Source organism: Papaver somniferum, chromosome 7 (assembly GCF_003573695.1).
Source record: "Papaver somniferum cultivar HN1 chromosome 7, ASM357369v1, whole genome shotgun sequence".
In the NCBI taxonomy this organism is placed as follows: domain Eukaryota; kingdom Viridiplantae; phylum Streptophyta; class Magnoliopsida; order Ranunculales; family Papaveraceae; genus Papaver; species Papaver somniferum.
The window spans coordinates 235,208,405-235,225,032 of NC_039364.1; the positions used below are offsets into that span (position 1 = coordinate 235,208,405).

Sequence of the window (16,628 nt, forward strand, 5' to 3'; positions counted from 1 at the left end):
TTGGCACCATATACTCTCTTCATAACAAACTCCACCCATCTAGCCTTATACCTAGGATCTAAAACAACACCAATGCCCATCAAAGTGTTACTTTCTTTCCAGTAGCTATCAAATTTCATCCTCATATTCTTGGCCATGTATCTGATGTACTCATGCTCACTTGATTCCCATATCTTAATGCATCTATTAACTTCTTGCACACCATTATAGTACAAATTTGTTGTGGGATACTTAATCCCAGCAAAGTTGGTTGAAATGACATCAAACAATTCCAAACATTCACATATATGTATTCCATGTTGCCACTTTTGAGAAGATGGTAGTATCTTGAATTCATTATCCAAATCAGCTAGCCTAACAAAAGTTTGTCTCAAAAAAATTGCATCCTTTAGCATCTTAAAGGTGGAGTTCCACCTGGTATCCACATCTAAACCCACAGACCTTGAAGCAGGAAGCTTAACTTGGGCCATTGCACATTCAAATCTCTCTTTTCTAGCCTGACTTGACTTGACATATTTTATACACTCTCTAATTGCATCTATAAATGGAGCAGCTACTCTCATTCCCCACCCAACAATCAAGTGCAATACATGATTACTACACCTCATTTGGAACACATCCCCATTAAGAACTAAACAGTCTTTGCTATCAAGCCATTTCTTCAGATTTTCCATCATAAGATTGTTGGAGCTAGCATTGTTAGCAGCTACAACAAAAATCTTATTGTCTATGTTCCAATCTAGACACACTGATTTCACTACAGATGCTAGAACTTCTCCAGAGTGTGGTGATGGCACTAAAGTACATGCTAGTGTTTTCTTAACCAGTTTCCACTCATCATCTATGTAGTGCAGTGTCACACAACAATAACCATCCGTTGTATGCTTACATGACCACATATCTGTTGTTAAACTACATTTAGATGTAATATTGTCAAATTGTTCTTGTAATTGCAGTTTGAACTCAGTTGTTAGTATCATGATGTCTTCCCTAACTGTATTCCTAGTGTAAAGCTTAGAAGTAGGATTCAGAGACTTAACAAACTCTCTAAAATAAGGATGCTCAACTATAGTGATTGGATAACCATGTTTAGCAATCATTTTGGCAACTAGTATCCTAGTAACAACAACATCATACTTCCAATTAGCTAACTTGGTTTGAGCATTACCTGTTTTGACAAAAGTAATCTTCCTTTGTCATTTCTTATTCTCAGGCTTTTCCATGCAGGTTCTAGCATGGTAATGCAAGCGGCTGGTTCCTTGGTTACTGGGAGCAGGTATCTTTTTGTGACAATGTTTGCATTCAGCTATAAGTATCCCAACCTCCTTCCCTTTTACAACCTTCTTTCCAATTTTCCTGTCAAAATCAACCCATACGTCAGACCTTACTGAGCGCAGTTTTTTCTTCTTTTCAGCTATAACTGGGTCTTCATCTATTTCTACATCTTTTTCTCTAGGACGAATTGCAGGTGTAACAGAAGCAGGTGTTTAATTAATTCCAGAACCTTGAACTTGGTTGGATGTAGCAGCAGCAGGTAAATGTGATACAACTGAAAATGAGAGATTCTGTGAAGACCCAACATGGTTTGATGCTCCTCTTTCGCTTTGGGACATGATTAATTTCACAAATCTGAAATTGCGAACCCTAATTTCAGAAACCCTAAATTGAAAATTGAGTAAGATTGAAATTAAACTCAAAGGAAATTGAAGAAGAAAACCCTAGTTTCTAATCAGTAATCACACATGATTTCTATAGAGAAGACGATGATTTCTAAGGCAGAGAAAGACGATGACTTTAGGTTTTCTCTCTTTTTCTCTCTGTTGTGCTGATAAAACTGAAGTGAAGAATGAACTGAATGAGATTCATTCGACGAATACACCGTAGGTATAAGAGTTTACACATGCAGTACGCACGTTTCCGGATAACGGAACTAAATCTAACAGAAATACACGGTTCCACTACCGTTACGTTAAGAAGGGATTATCCGTTAACTTATCGGTATCGGATATCCGTTTACCGCTATGTCGGATGGTAGCAGTAACGGCTAACGAATTATCGATGTCGGATTTCGGATAATCGGTATCCATTAACAGCCCTAAATGCAATATCAAAACATTGCCTGGGGGAAATATTAATCATGATCTAACATTTCAAACACTCAATCTTCCCCGACTCCAAACCGTTCAATGGCTCTAAGAAAGCAGATCGCGACCGTCAAAAGAAAGGGGTTGACTTGGTAAACGATACTCCCGAGGAGGACAACAAGACCGCCAGAACCATATTCCGTTTAAGTGGAGAGAAGAAGAGAAAAGTAAAACAAATACTTATAAGTCTTTGTTTGAAGAAGAAGAAGAACCAAAAAGGAAAGTGAAATCGGAGAGAAAATAATCCCTAAAACCCTAGATTTGTGATCCGATGAGTGGAAAAGGAGAGAATTCCGATGAATCTACTGGTAGTGGGAGTGGCTCATCAAACAGGACTGCGGCGGCGGCGGTGGAGGATCATGGCGGTGGTGGTGGAGCAAGTCCTTCAAGTGGCGTAAATGAGAAACCACAGCAAAATAAAGAGAAATCAAGAATGAGTAAAACATCATTGATACTATGGCATGCTCATCAAAATGATGTTGGTGCTGTGAAAAGATTATTAGAAGAAGATGAAACACTTGTTAATGCTAGAGATTATGATAGTAGAACACCTCTTCATGTTGCTTCTCTTCACGGTTGGATTCAGATTGCTAATCTTCTTCTTGATCATGGTGCTGATGTTAATGCTCAAGATCGATGGAAAAACACTGTAATTATTCTCATATCCTTTCTCTCTTTTCAAGATTCAAGTGATTTCTTGGATTTTCTTGTTACCAGTTCAATTTTGATGAAATTTAGCGACCGCAATTGGGGAATTTGAATGTCTGGTTATTTTTATTTCAATGTTTCTTTGATGCACTGACATAATTTAGGAATCATTTAGTTTAGGTCTTTGTATGTAACTGAGATTAGATAACAAGATGAATCTGAGTATATTTTGAAGATTGGAATCACTATCCTAGTAAGCTGACAAGTTGAGCACCTCAAACAAGTTCAAATTTAGGGACCGCAATTGGTGTTTCTTGGTTTCAGTTTATAATGTCAGAGTAGGAATTTGAATGTCTGATCATTACTATTTTGAATCTTTTTTTGATGCATTGACATAAGTAGGATTCAGTTTAGGTATTTGAATGTAACTGAGATTAGATAACAAGATCAATCTGTGTATATTTGGAGGAATTCATGTCTGATCATTTACTATTTTGAATCTTTTTTTGATGCATCGACATAAGTAGGATTCAGTTTAGGTATTTGAATGTAACTGAGATTAGGTAACCCTATCAATTTGCGTATATTGATAGTGTTGAGCACGTCACACAAGTTCAAGTTTAGCGACCGCAATTGGTGCTTGTTGGTGGCAATTTATAATGTCAGAGTGGTAATTTGAATATCCGGTCATCGTTATTTTGAATCTTATTTTTATGATGCATTTAGGGAGCATTTATTTTAGCTAGTTGAATTTATTTTGGAGATTCGAATCACTGACTAGTAGATTCATAATGTTGAAGGAGGATGAACTGCAGAAACTTTTAGGCTTTTAGCTTATTGTACGAAATACCTTTTCGGAACTGTTTCATTGTGTCTCTCTCTTTGATTGTTTATAAACTTACTTCTTTTTTGTTGGTTATACCTGAGTGTTTGTGTCATGAGAGTCTCAGTCTGTATAAATGTTGTGATTGAATCTCATCGTACTTACCCTTATAATAAGAGCTCGCTACACTCCATCACTCCCTACATACTATTAGTTAAGTTTAAGACTCATTGGCTTTATCCTGAGTTTTATAACTCAAATAAGAGAAACCTTTAAATGTGAATTTTGAAGATTTTGTGTGCCTAATTTTGGATTCCAGTTCAGTTTAAGAGTAGTTAATGTAATTATCTACTTTATTAGTAGACCGAGAATGTTGAGCACCTCAAACAATACTGCTTGTTCTTAAACTTGCTAGTCTTGTTTGCTTTCGGATAAATGGTACTCTAGGATACAGAATCGTGAATGAGAGAGGAAAATTGTTTTTAAAGAATCCAAAGATGTTGAAGGAGGATGAACTGCAGAAACTTTTAGCTTCACTTTAGTGTTTCTTTCACTTTAATTGTGTATAACCTTACTTTATTTTTGCTGTTTAGTTTAAGATTCGTTGAGTTTTACAACTCAAATGTAGAGAAACTTTTAATTGTGAATTTTTGCAGATTTTGTGCGCCTAATTTTAGATCTCAGTTAAGTTAAAAAGTAGCTAATGTAATTTGCTACTTTGGTCTAATGTAGTTTGCCTTTTGACAGCCCTTAGCTGATGCAGAAGGAGCTAAGAAGCACGATATGATTAAGCTGCTGACTGATCGTGGTGGCAATTCTTATGTAAGTCGAGGACTTTTTTTGCTCAATCACATTTTTATTTAATAATATGAAGAACAAAAGAGGTTACAAGGAAAAAGGGAAAAAAACCAAAGCAGGAAAAACCCCAAAAAAACAAAGCAAAAAAGGAGAAAAAAGAAAAACAGGCAAGTCCTTTACAGGACTTACCAGACTACAAATGACAGACAAAAACAAACAACAACCAGAGATTTATTTGCTGAATCTGTAATATAAGTTGAGGACTTCTATGTTTATGTATTTAATTTTTCTAAGTAATCTAAAACATGTTTTACCAAGTTCAATACTTCTGTCTGTTAGTGCTACAATATCAACTCTCGTCTGCCCTTACCTGCTAGATACAATATTAGTGGAAAACTTGTCCATCTTGGTTTTGATTAACATACTGAAATCTGAATTATAGATTTTCCTTCCTTGGGATAGTTAGCTCACATGTTTCTTCTACAGGGACAAACTGGAAGCCATTTTGACTCAAAGCCAGTTTCACCTCCTCTCCCCAACAAGTGTGACTGGGAGATCGACCCGAATGAGCTGGATTTTTCGGGCTCAAATCTTATAGGAAAAGTGAGCTTCTTCTTCTTTTTTTCCCATCAAGCTCAAAATATGAACACAGCATGATTGTGAAGGCAGCGTCACCATCATGATATCTCACCTCTCAAGTTGATCTGCTTGTTGAGATGATACTGAATAAATAAGTAAAGTAGAAAGTAGTGTAAAACAGTCCCAGCACTCTAAGGATGTTTCATTCAGTGAGTTGCTTCTGGGTTTAGTCATATTATATATGATATTCTACATCCCAAGTTTAAGTTGTCAACATGTTCCCATGTGAATTTAAACATATTTATGCTCTTACAGGGAGTAGTATACTATAGTTCCCCTTGGCTGTTTATATTTTAGTTTTGGCAGCTATATTCGCAGTTTCAGTAATTCCAATGAAGGATATCCTGTTCTTCTGTATGGATTCGTATAGCTCCCCTTGGTTGTCTTTTTCTTAGATTTGTATTTTGGTTCAGGCATGGTTACAATGTGATAGTAGTAGGTCAATAATGGATCTGCTTACTTTTGGAGACTGAATTTCTTTATTGATTATAATAGCTTATGCTTGTAGGGCTCTTTCGGCGAAATTGTGAAAGCTGGCTGGCGTGGAACACCAGTAGCTATCAAACGTATTCTTCCATCTCTTTCGGATGATAGATTGGTGGTGTAAGTCCCATTATCCTGTAGTGTTCTTTAGTCCTACGGCTTTCTTTGTGCTTAACCTCCACAAGAGAATAATGTTTTAATTAATTATTACCTGGAGAACCTTTCTCCTGAAACTTTAACACTTATTTTGCGATTCAGCCAGGATTTCCGGCACGAGGTCAATTTACTAGTGAAATTGCGTCACCCCAATATTGTCCAATTCCTTGGAGCAGTCACTGAAAGAAAGCCTCTGATGTTAATCACCGAGTATCTTCGAGGGGTAATGATGCCTATAATCTATAAACTTTTGATGAAGCTCACTCAATATCAATCATATACTCTTCAGATGAAGTACCTTTTTTTTTTCCTTCAATTGTCTCTTCTGTGCTGGTTTTAGGGTGATCTTCATCAGCATCTGAAGGAAAAGGGTGCCCTCACTCCAGCAACAGCTGTTAATTTTGCATTAGACATTGCCAGGTATTCCAAGTTCTAAATGTACTCCTCTTTGACTCTTGGTATACAAAGTTCTAAATTTACTCCATCAGCTGCTGCTTTTCTCACTACCAAATTTGGTCATTTATGTGTAGTAGTTGCAAAATCACGAGTAATATTGAGGATACAAAACCACAGTACGAAGAACTGGGGAATATACTGGCAGTCTGCCACAGTTAATAGGCCATTTTGTTAATTTTCACTTGCTCAATTGAATCCGTAGTCCGTACTTAGTTTATTTTGACACCTCTACAGTCTATATAGTGCAAGGTTTTTATGTTTAGATTGACCACCTTTTATCTCAACAAGTTTGCCAAACACCAGACATACAACAATTTTAGATGGGGAATATATGATGTATGTACTATGTATCATATGTTTTGCTCATGCAGTTGGATTCTGCTCGCAGATACAAACAAAGAGCTTATCTCGAACACAAACAAGTGGTTTCTTGCACACATTCTATTTAGTTGCTCTGATAAATGATACAGATTGAAAATTGAGCTCAGTACTGATTTGAATTTATGATGTTATCGGAGCAGGGGAATGGCATATATGCACAATGAGCCAAACGTCATAATTCATCGAGACCTGAAGCCAAGGTAGGTTGGTGCGTTCAACAGTATCTAGGGTATACAATTTTAAACAAATTTCATTATATTTGGTCTTTATGTTCTCCTGAATTTGATTGGCTTTCAGGAATGTCCTCTTAGTCAACTCCAATGCAGATCATTTGAAGGTTGGAGACTTTGGATTAAGTAAGCTCATCAAGGTGAAGAATTCTCACGATGTATACAAAATGACCGGAGAGACAGGAAGCTGTAAGTATCTGTTTCAGGATCTTCAAATAAATAAGTAATTGCTTGCTTAAATCTGATAATCTTCATTGTTTCTTGTTCTCTATCAAAAGACCGGTACATGGCCCCTGAAGTTTTCAAACATCGGAAATACGATAAGAAAGTTGACGTTTTCTCTTTTGCAATGATATTATATGAGGTAAAATACTTTCTGCCCTAGTCCTCTTTTTGCTGTAAAATTACCAGCCTAAGTTATTTCTGTTATAAATTCTTTGCAGATGCTCGAGGGGAACCCACCAATGGTGAATTATGAACCATATGAGGCAGCAAAGTACGTGGCAGATGGACATAGACCCGCTTTCCGTGCAAAAGGCTACCTCCCAGAACTGAGAGAGTAAGTCTATGGTTATGCTGTCTTATTCATCAGGTTAAGTATCATTCTGTCACTAGGAAATGGAAATCTCACTTTCTATGTACTGGATTTTTCAGATTAACGGACCAATGCTGGGCTGCTGACATGAATAAAAGACCACCTTTTCTTGAAATTCTCAAGAGACTCGAAAAAATCAAGGAAAACCTAGTACCAGAACACCATTGGAGCCTCTTCAACTCATCATAGTAGGTAGATCCAGTGGTAAGCCGGTGTACGGATCATCCCGGGAACAACCCCCTTGGTTACAACTCTCCTGTAACTCTTTTTCCAAGCTTGATTTTTCCCATCTACTCATGAATTACCTATTCATATTGCTGATTTCCGACGAAGGTCAAAAGTGTAATTAGAATTCTGTTGCTATATATCAATGTAACATCTCAACTGCTATGACCCTTAATATACAACTGTATCGACTATACGAAATTTAGAAACAATTTTTTTTGTGATGAAGATCATCTTTGTAACACCATTTGTTATGCTCCAATGGCCAATGCTGACACCAGCTCTCCACTATCCACCTCATTTTGCTCCACAGAAGTGGATTTTTTTGCCTCGGTCTTTTTTGAAATTGTCCTCCAAATTAACTTCTGTTTTTTTTCTTTTCTTCTTTATAATACTGAAGAAAATGCAATTTGTTAATAGCGAAAAACCAAAATACAATTTACTAACATAATGGGAAGGAAAGAAAAGGAAGAGTTCGCAGCCCAACATACTTCTCTACAGCCCAACATAATAGGCGTACAAACAAGCCCAAAACAAAGATAAGAAAGGTGGTTTACCAGATTAATGCCTGGGCAGCTTCGGGACCGAATGGATTTCAGGCAGGATTTTATCAAGTTTGTTGGGGTGAAGTTGTTGATGGGTTGGTTTCCATGGTTCAAGAATTTATCCAATCAGGTAAATTGCTTAAGCAGCTTAATTTTACTTATCAAGTATTAATTCCGAAGAAATTGTGTTGGAAATTCCATCAGATTTTCGTCCGATTAGTCCATGTAATATTTCGTATAAAATTATTTCAAGTATTTTGGCAAACAGATTAAAGAAGCCGTTTAATAAGATTATTTCTCCATGGCAAGCTGCATATGTACCGGGTTGAAACATTCTTAATAATACCATTATAGCACATGAAGTCATTGATTATATGGAAAGAACTAAAGTTTCTCCAGAGGCAGTGGCAATTAAATTGGACATGGCAAAGACATTTGGTTGCACGAAATGGGGGTTTATAATCAAAGTTATGCATTGATTAAGTTTTCATTAATCCATCAATGTATCAACACGACCTCTATTTCAATTATGCTTAATGGATCTCCTACTACTCCTTTTATGCCAACAAGAGGACTTCGCCAAGATGATGCTCCGTCTCCATATATTTCTATTCTATGCATGGAAGCTTTCAGTAGAATGCTACAAGCATCTGAAGTTCAGGGATTAATTAAGCCTTTAAAGCCAGCCATCAGAGGTCCAAGTATTTTTTTTTCTTCCCAGATGACTGCATTTTATTCTCAGTTGCTTCAACCAGCTCCATTACTAACACAGGTGAAGTGCACGTGCGTTGCACGTTGACAAATAAATATCTTTTTCATATGCATTTTTCATTTTCATTTTCATTTTTGAAAGATATATATATATATATTATAATGTATATTCAAACAATTTCAGTTAGAAAAAAAATCAAAAATATACCACTCCAGAAAAACACATTTGGGACTGAGATCCTTTGTTATCAAGTGTTCCTATACAAGTTATACAACACTCCATCTGAATTGTAAACGTTTTTGGTTTTTGTTGGGTCTTGACTCTTGAGGCTGTTCTGTAGCTAACTCCTTTCTGTAATTTGCTTACTTTCTGTAGGCTTATTCTTCAGTATATTTCTATCTTTTGTCCAAGAAAAAATCACTATGAACCTGCAAAAAATTTGTAATGACAATCCACAATATCAGGCAAAGAATAAGAGTAATTTGTATGAAAATAAAGACGAAGTATAAGCAGGAAAGTATGAAACACCCCAATACTTGTGAATGCTTGGACAGATAGCTGCGCCATTTACAATTCAAGGACTTTCATGAGGGCAAACCATTATATTTCAAAGTTCATGGGGCAAAAAAGTAAGAAAATAATGGTGAAAACACCCATATACAGGTATAATCTCAACCTAAAATAAAACAGTAGTTTTTCAATTTGATCAACCCAAATTACTAACACATAATGGAAATTGTCAAATGCAGATTACAATTCCTAATCCAGCATCCATATTTCCCGTCTCACTCTAGCAGTACCGTGATTAAAAAACTAACAGACTACAAATTTTATTCCACCATCCATATTTCCTTGTCTCACTCTAACAGTCACCGTGATTAACAAACTAACAGACGAAGCACAACAACAACGATACCATAAAATAGATCACTATTGTAAGCAACTAACAAATCACTTATTGTAAACTATGTGGAAAGTGGTAAAGTATGAATTTAAGAATTTGACTTCACATATCATCAAATTTAATATTCAAACACTTGATCCAAAAATTAAACAACTGAACCATATTAGTCGATCTTTGTGATGTCATCCAACAAATTATGATTTATTAGACTAACGGCAGTTGAGAGTAACACGAAATACATAGTGTGTTTGGTTCCATTAATATTGGATATAGGCTAAGGTCGGAAAAAAAAAAACTCACTTGTACTATAACTGTGGGGGTCTCCAGAATTTCTGACTTGTGATTTTCTTGCTGCCAAAAAGAGAGCGTGAATCTGATAGTGTAGAAAAACATAAAAATTAATCAATGGTCAGATGATAAACTTTGAATCTGATCACACAGTCCAGTCCAAAAAAACTTCCATTCACTTAAAAGATGTTTAAGGTACCTGACCTAGGTTTCTATTTGGTTGAATTGATGTGACTGCTTCCATAACAGTTACATGTTTCGCCTCATTCCTTGGACTAAACAGTACAAAATTTAGTTAAGTAATTTCATAACATTAGAAATTTTTTTGTAAAGTTTGAGAACAAATGCTTTCTCATTCTGGTAATCAGATAAAAATCATAAACTGAAACAAATCCAACATAAAACTATGTCAAAAATAATGGGTAATACATCATGACTGTATAATTCATTAATCTACTTTATATCAACAAATACCACCATTTCATAACTAAAGAAAATTTGTTCTTGTTTAATAGATTAAAAGCCGAAATTCACTTGAATCAAAGTTCAACCACATCAAATGTAAGTACTAAAATCCCTAAATCTCAAACAATAAACCCAAAATAATCTACAGAAAACCTAGAATCAAACAATTTGAGAAGTTTCCCATACCTAATCGAGGAAGTGAAAAACAACCACAGTAGTTCTTTATCTCCCTCATTGATTGTCTGCAAATTTCTTGAAATCTGGGTGAAGATTCAATTACAGCGATCGCTTTTAGTTGTTCAGAAGAGAAAGAGAGGCAAGCAGGAAGAGAACGAATGGAGAGAAAATTAGGATACCTAACCGAGGAAGAGAAAGAAAACAAAAAAAAACTGAACGGTTGTGGTTATAGACGCAGACAATCCAATGGCTGATGAAAAAACCGTTGGTTGGAAAAGTAAGTTTGGGGTACGAAAGGTACGGCGGTACACGAAAGTACGGCGGTACACCAAAACCTTAGCGTTTTCAGTCGAGGGCTGCTCTCATTAAAAGGGGGGAGATGATCGAAATTATTTCTCATTTTTGTAAGGCTTCGGGGGTAGATAGTTAGTTTGAATAAGTCTGGTATTCACTTTAGTCAATATTTGAATGATTTAGATAAAGATGACATACCAACAATGGTTCAGATGCCAAAAATGCCATTGAAGGAGAAAAAAATTTAGGAATTCCTCTTTTCATGGGTCGTAACAAAAATACTTGCTTTGCAGAAACTGTGGATAAAATGGATAGTAGACTACAATCATGGCAAGGCAAATTAGTTAATCAGGCAGGCAGAAATACTCAGATTCAAGTTGTTACAGGTTCTATGGCTTAGTACCAAACGAGCTGTATGCATATTCCAGATAAAACAATGAAGAAAATGGAATGTTTGCAAAGAAATTATTGGTGGAACAAGAAATCGAAGCAAGCATGCTGTATTATTGGTTGGAATGAATTAAGTAAACCTAAAAGAGTTGGAGGTTTGGGAATTAAAAATCTACGAATCTTTAATGAAGCTTTAATGTCCTTTTGCTAATGACGTTTGGTTTGGTGTCTATAATGCAATTCTTCAAAATGCTAATGATTATAGAGATATTTATCATTGGATTCAATCTTGTACAGATAAAAATTCATTACTTAACACACAGAGAAGAAATCTCAGGAATTTAGCAGTGATAACTATATGTAGTTCTTATGAAAAAGTAGATGCTTGAGGGAAAAACTCAGTATCCTGAGGCCATTATTCACCAGATTTTTCAGTTTTGCTGTTCTCATCGCATATGCATTCATAATAGATCAAATTCTCATACTCGTAGTGATGTTAGCCCTCATATAGACATATATTTAAGAAGTTTTTGGAAACCACCTCCATTTGCTTGGTTGAAAATTAATTTTGATGTTTCTATGCTACCAGTTACTAACCTTGCTGGTTTTTCTATTGTGCTTCGAGATCATCTAGGAGAATTCATGGAAGCCTTGGCCTGGAGAAGGGATGTAAGAGATCTTGATCAGGCAGAAGTTCTGGCTGTGCTGCTGGTAATACAATGTATTCAAGCTAAAGGTTTATGTAGAATTCATTCAAAGCCCTAATACAGCTTTCTTAACATGGCAGCAAAAGGATCAACCGCTGCTCAGTGGTATCCTACCTTCTCTGTCACAGAGTGTACACACTCAAATGTTTGGACTGACGACCTCTCATCAGGCGTGGGAATAAATGGAAATGATATTTGCTTCAAGATCGCAAGCTCGTATGATGCAACTCCAGTTGCAGTTGGTGAACACCAAGAAGGGAGCCTTTAATATCCTTGATTATATATCTTACTAAAATGGTTTTTTTTGCTGATCAACATATAGATGAGTTAGAATCTCCTGATGCTAAAAACACTCAAAGAAAACCACCTTCCGTTGCTCCTATCCAATCACAGAACCGCAATCAGAATTTTACAAACAATCGTAGAAGAAATCACAATGGTCGTGGACGTGGACGTGATGACAACCACAATTATGGTGGTTATCGTCCTTCAACTTCATCTACAATTCTATATCAAATATGATATCCATCTAGTCAGTTAAGGAAGGTATTAATAGGTGTGGTTCACTACCCAACACCTCTCAATGCTTATCTAAATATCGTTTTAGAGGAGGAGGTTTATATGAGTCACCCACCGGGTTTATCCATATCATCCTACTCATGTCTATAGACTAAGAAATTCTATTTATGGACTAAAACAGTCATCGCACGCATGTTATACGAGGTTGAATCAATTTTTACTTATACTTGGTTTTTTTGGATCTAAAACTGATCAATCATTATTTCTATATCAAAAGGGGGATATTATGTTATATGTAGATGATATAATCATTTATATTTCGAATGATCACACGTATTGGAAGTGAATTTGCAATTAAAGATTTGGGAGTTTTCAACTATTTTTCACAAAATTGGCTAGAAAGACCAAAATCAACAATTCTGGGGTAAAAAGGACATTTAGATTTTGATACTGTTTAGATGGACAAAAATGTAAAAATAGCGGGATGTAAACAGTTTCATCCTACCCATTTTCAAATCCTTTTTCTTATTTTTAATTTACATCAGGATGCATCCCGTTTCATCCTTACTATTTTTTAAGTTTAAGTCAGGATGAATCTAGTTTCATCCTTCCTATTTTTTTAATGTCTATTTCACCCATACTAATTTTTACTCGTCCATTTGAACCATGTTTTAAAAATTATTTAGAAAAATAACCTATTTTCCGACTATTTTTTGGGTCTTGAAGCTACAACAAATTCAAAGGGGCTTGTTCTTCGCAGCAAAAGTATATTGTGGATCTTCTTACTCGAATAAAAATGCAAGATGCCAAGCCTATTTCTTCTCCAATTGAAGCAAGTAATCGCTTACTAAACATTATGGGGAACCTTTTGAAAATGTTTTTCTTTATCGCATCACGATGGGAGCTCTTCAATAATTAACACTAACGCGTCTGGATATTGCGTTTGTGGTCAACAAAGCATGTCAGTTTATGCAAAGTACGACCACAAAACATTGGGGTTTAATCAAAAGTTTTTACGATACCCAAAGCATATAGTTTTTTATGGAATACAATTTTATCGTAATTCACCACCGATGCTATCTATTTTTACGGATGTAGATTGGGGAGGTTTTTTAGATGATCGCAAATTGACTGGTGGGTCGGCCATATATTATGGAAATAAACTTATCTCTTGGAGTTCGAAGAAGCAACCAACAATTTCTAGAGTATCGAAGCTGAATATAGAGAAATTGCAAGTGCATCAACTGAGGTTGTTTGGCTTCTCTCATTATTTTTCGCTAGCCTCTCATCCCACTCTTTGGTGTGATAATATTGGTGCCACTTATTTGACAGCCAAGCCGGTCTTCCACACTCGCAGTCGACACATTGAGATGGTGATGAGTGCCAAATAATGTATATATTTATCCCTTTTTGTTGGCATTTAACTCATCTTTTGTGCATTAATTCTACATTTTATCCCATATTCTGTATTTTCATTGTTTTCAAGAATAAATATTTTTATTAATTAATTTTGCATTTTTAGGTAATAAATAAAGTCTGGATGACTTGCGGAGCAAAAAGAGCAGAAAAGTAGTGAAAAGCCGGGAGAAATCACGCAAGGAAGCCGCGAAGAATGGTGCGCACAACCTCATTTTCCACACACAAAAACGCCTCCGTTCTCAGCCATCAGATCAGTTCTCAGAAGCATCCGACGGTCGCTCCTTCATAGAGCATCAAAATCTGAAGTCTCTGCCAAGCACCACAGCTCTGAAATTCCAAGCCTTCAGATTAGATGGTAGTTGAATCCAACGGTCGCTCCCTTGCTGTGCATCGAAGTTTGATATCTCCGCCTTACACTACAGTACCTAACTCCATCAAGTACCGTTCGTTTTGTTGTATTCCTTTATCCTACGGTCGCTCCTATATTCTCCTATCTCACCGTTAGATCCACTTACCATCTTCGCATCCAGCGGCTTACCTTCGCTGGACATCGAACCTTGATATCCCGCCTAACACCCTAGCAACCGAATCATTTAACCTCAACCAAACATCTCCTCCTTCCTCTCCATCGACCTCACCCCCTCTGCAGAGACACCATGTCCTGCCACCACCAGAACACCACCTCTGCCACTGCCGCTTCATCACCAAACACCACCAAACCACTCTACCTTTTCCATAAAATCAATACCCATCATCACCCCCTCTTTCTATCCCCCTATTTGATTGATTTTTCTTCTCACCTTTCTCTGAAACCCTAGAAGAAAAATCAATCGATTAGGCGAGTCTAGAGTAGCAATTGGCGCGTGGGAATGGAGCAGGAGAGTCAGAGGAAGAATGGGTCGACGCATGGGGGAGAGATTGTGCCATCAAAGTATGTAATTTGAAAAACCTAATTTCACTGTTTTCAAATTGGGGATTTTTTTGGTATAAACCCTAATTATGTAATTGGGTATAAATGGGGACTATGGGTGTGTGTGAGAGAGTATGCTGGGTTAGCCAGCTTCACTCTTGTAGAGAACTGGACTAGCCAGTTTCTCATATGTTTGCCCTGTTTTGTTTGAACTTCAATTCATATGTTGTTTTGTCTTAATTTCAGTTTTATCATGTGTTAGTTTCAATTGCTAGGGTCTTAAGGAAGCCTTAACTTGCTATCCTGTGTGATGTGAATATGCATTCTTGAATCTTAAAAATGTTTAGGAGATAATCACCTTGGCATGTCTGCAAATTGCTCTCACAGTGGATGCTATGTATCCACTGTAGTTAGAATATCTCTTTGTGGACATAGCCACCAATCATGCTAAACCAGACCATGTTGAGCCTTAGACTAGTTATACTTAGCCAGATAACTAGTGCTTTGGAGCAATGTCTTATTGGGGATGATTTCTCTAGTGGAGAAACTTCTTAGACATAGGGCAGACCACATCTTAACCCATGTCATCACAAGAACAAGAATGTAGTCATTGAATACATGGTGTAGGTTAGTGGTGGAATTAGTGATCCTAGTTCCCTTCATCTGCTTTGTTTGCTTTCACCACTGCTCACCCACTGCCTATGACCTTTGGTCACTGTCACTGTTTTTGTTACATTGCCTTGTTTCTTTCTGCTTTGCTCACTCATCATCTTCACTGCACTGTCACTGCCATTTAGCTTAGGAATCTTCATGAACACACCCAAGTCCCTGAGGACAAACCCCTTCTTACTCCACCTATCTACAACAACCCTGTATACTTGCAGGTGCAGTTGTAGGTTCTTTTAAAACCACATCAAGTTTTTGGCGCCGCTGCCGGGGACTCGGTTGCGGCGCATATGTTGTTTTTCTTTCCTTGCTCATTTGCTTGCTGCTGCTTTTAACTTGCAGCTGCACTTGCATCATTTGCTGTTTACAGGGCATTCTTGCTGTTTACATCTTCATTAGTTGTTGGCTTGTTGTTCTTGCACAACATCAGAGCATCTTCTTGCCTGTTGCTTTAGTGCACTGCTGTGAACTGCTTAGCCCATTTGCACTGCCTCTGATGTTGCTGGTGAACTGGTGGAACTGAGGCTGTTGCTCTCCTTGTTGCTCTGCTGCTGAACTGAACTGCTGCTGTTGCTGTGCTGTGGTGCTGCTCCTGCTGGTGCCAGGCCAAAGCTGCTGCTACCCCCTGCTGGTCCTGCTGTTGCTATGATCCAAAGCCCAACTGGGCTGATTCCAAGCAGCTGAAAAAGAACACAGCCCAACTGGGCTTTGCAACTGAAATACCCAACTGGGCCTCAGAAAAGCCAAAGCTTAGGATGATCCAAAGCCCAACTGGGCTTTTGCAACCTAACTGAGCAGCTGGGCTGTGCTTAAGCAAGTAAGCCTAAACCCATTAAGAGAACCCAACCTGTGGGCTTCCATTTTTAATTTGTGGGCTTGTAATAATTTTTGTTTTTCTTTATTTTTTTTTATTTGGGCTTGTAATAATTTTTCTTTTTCTTCTTTTTCTTTCTTTTATGGGTTTGTAATTATTATTGTTGTTTTTATTTTCTTTTATGGGTTGTGCTAATTTATGATAGGATAATTTTTTTTTTAAAAAAAAAAAAAAAAATTT

At 36.9% G+C, this 16,628-nt stretch overlaps 1 protein-coding gene and 1 long non-coding RNA gene across 3 annotated transcripts; one reads left to right on the top strand and one right to left on the bottom strand.

The window, feature by feature from the left end:
* The first annotated feature begins 2,317 nt into the window (after positions 1-2,317).
* LOC113299900 (integrin-linked protein kinase 1-like) lies at positions 2,318-7,823 on the top strand. 2 transcript variants are annotated; one of them, XM_026548995.1, is made up of 12 exons: positions 2,318-2,793; positions 4,363-4,437; positions 4,900-5,016; positions 5,561-5,655; positions 5,794-5,914; positions 6,032-6,111; positions 6,519-6,569; positions 6,669-6,728; positions 6,826-6,947; positions 7,037-7,122; positions 7,202-7,317; positions 7,413-7,823. In XM_026548995.1, exons 1-12 carry the CDS (start codon positions 2,416-2,418, stop codon positions 7,540-7,542), a joined length of 1,431 nt encoding a protein of 476 aa, XP_026404780.1. In that variant the 5' UTR covers positions 2,318-2,415; the 3' UTR covers positions 7,543-7,823. The 2 variants fall into 2 exon arrangements, with proteins under 2 accessions (XP_026404780.1, XP_026404781.1); XM_026548996.1 differs by lacking the exon at positions 6,519-6,569.
* A 1,141-nt stretch (positions 7,824-8,964) lies between these two features.
* Positions 8,965-11,033, bottom strand: LOC113293518. Its single transcript, XR_003332346.1, has 4 exons — positions 10,679-11,033; positions 10,232-10,302; positions 10,040-10,112; positions 8,965-9,263 (listed from the first exon to the last, which is right to left on the bottom strand). It is a non-coding gene; the product is annotated as an uncharacterized LOC113293518 (long non-coding RNA).
* Between the last annotated feature and the right edge of the window lie 5,595 nt (positions 11,034-16,628).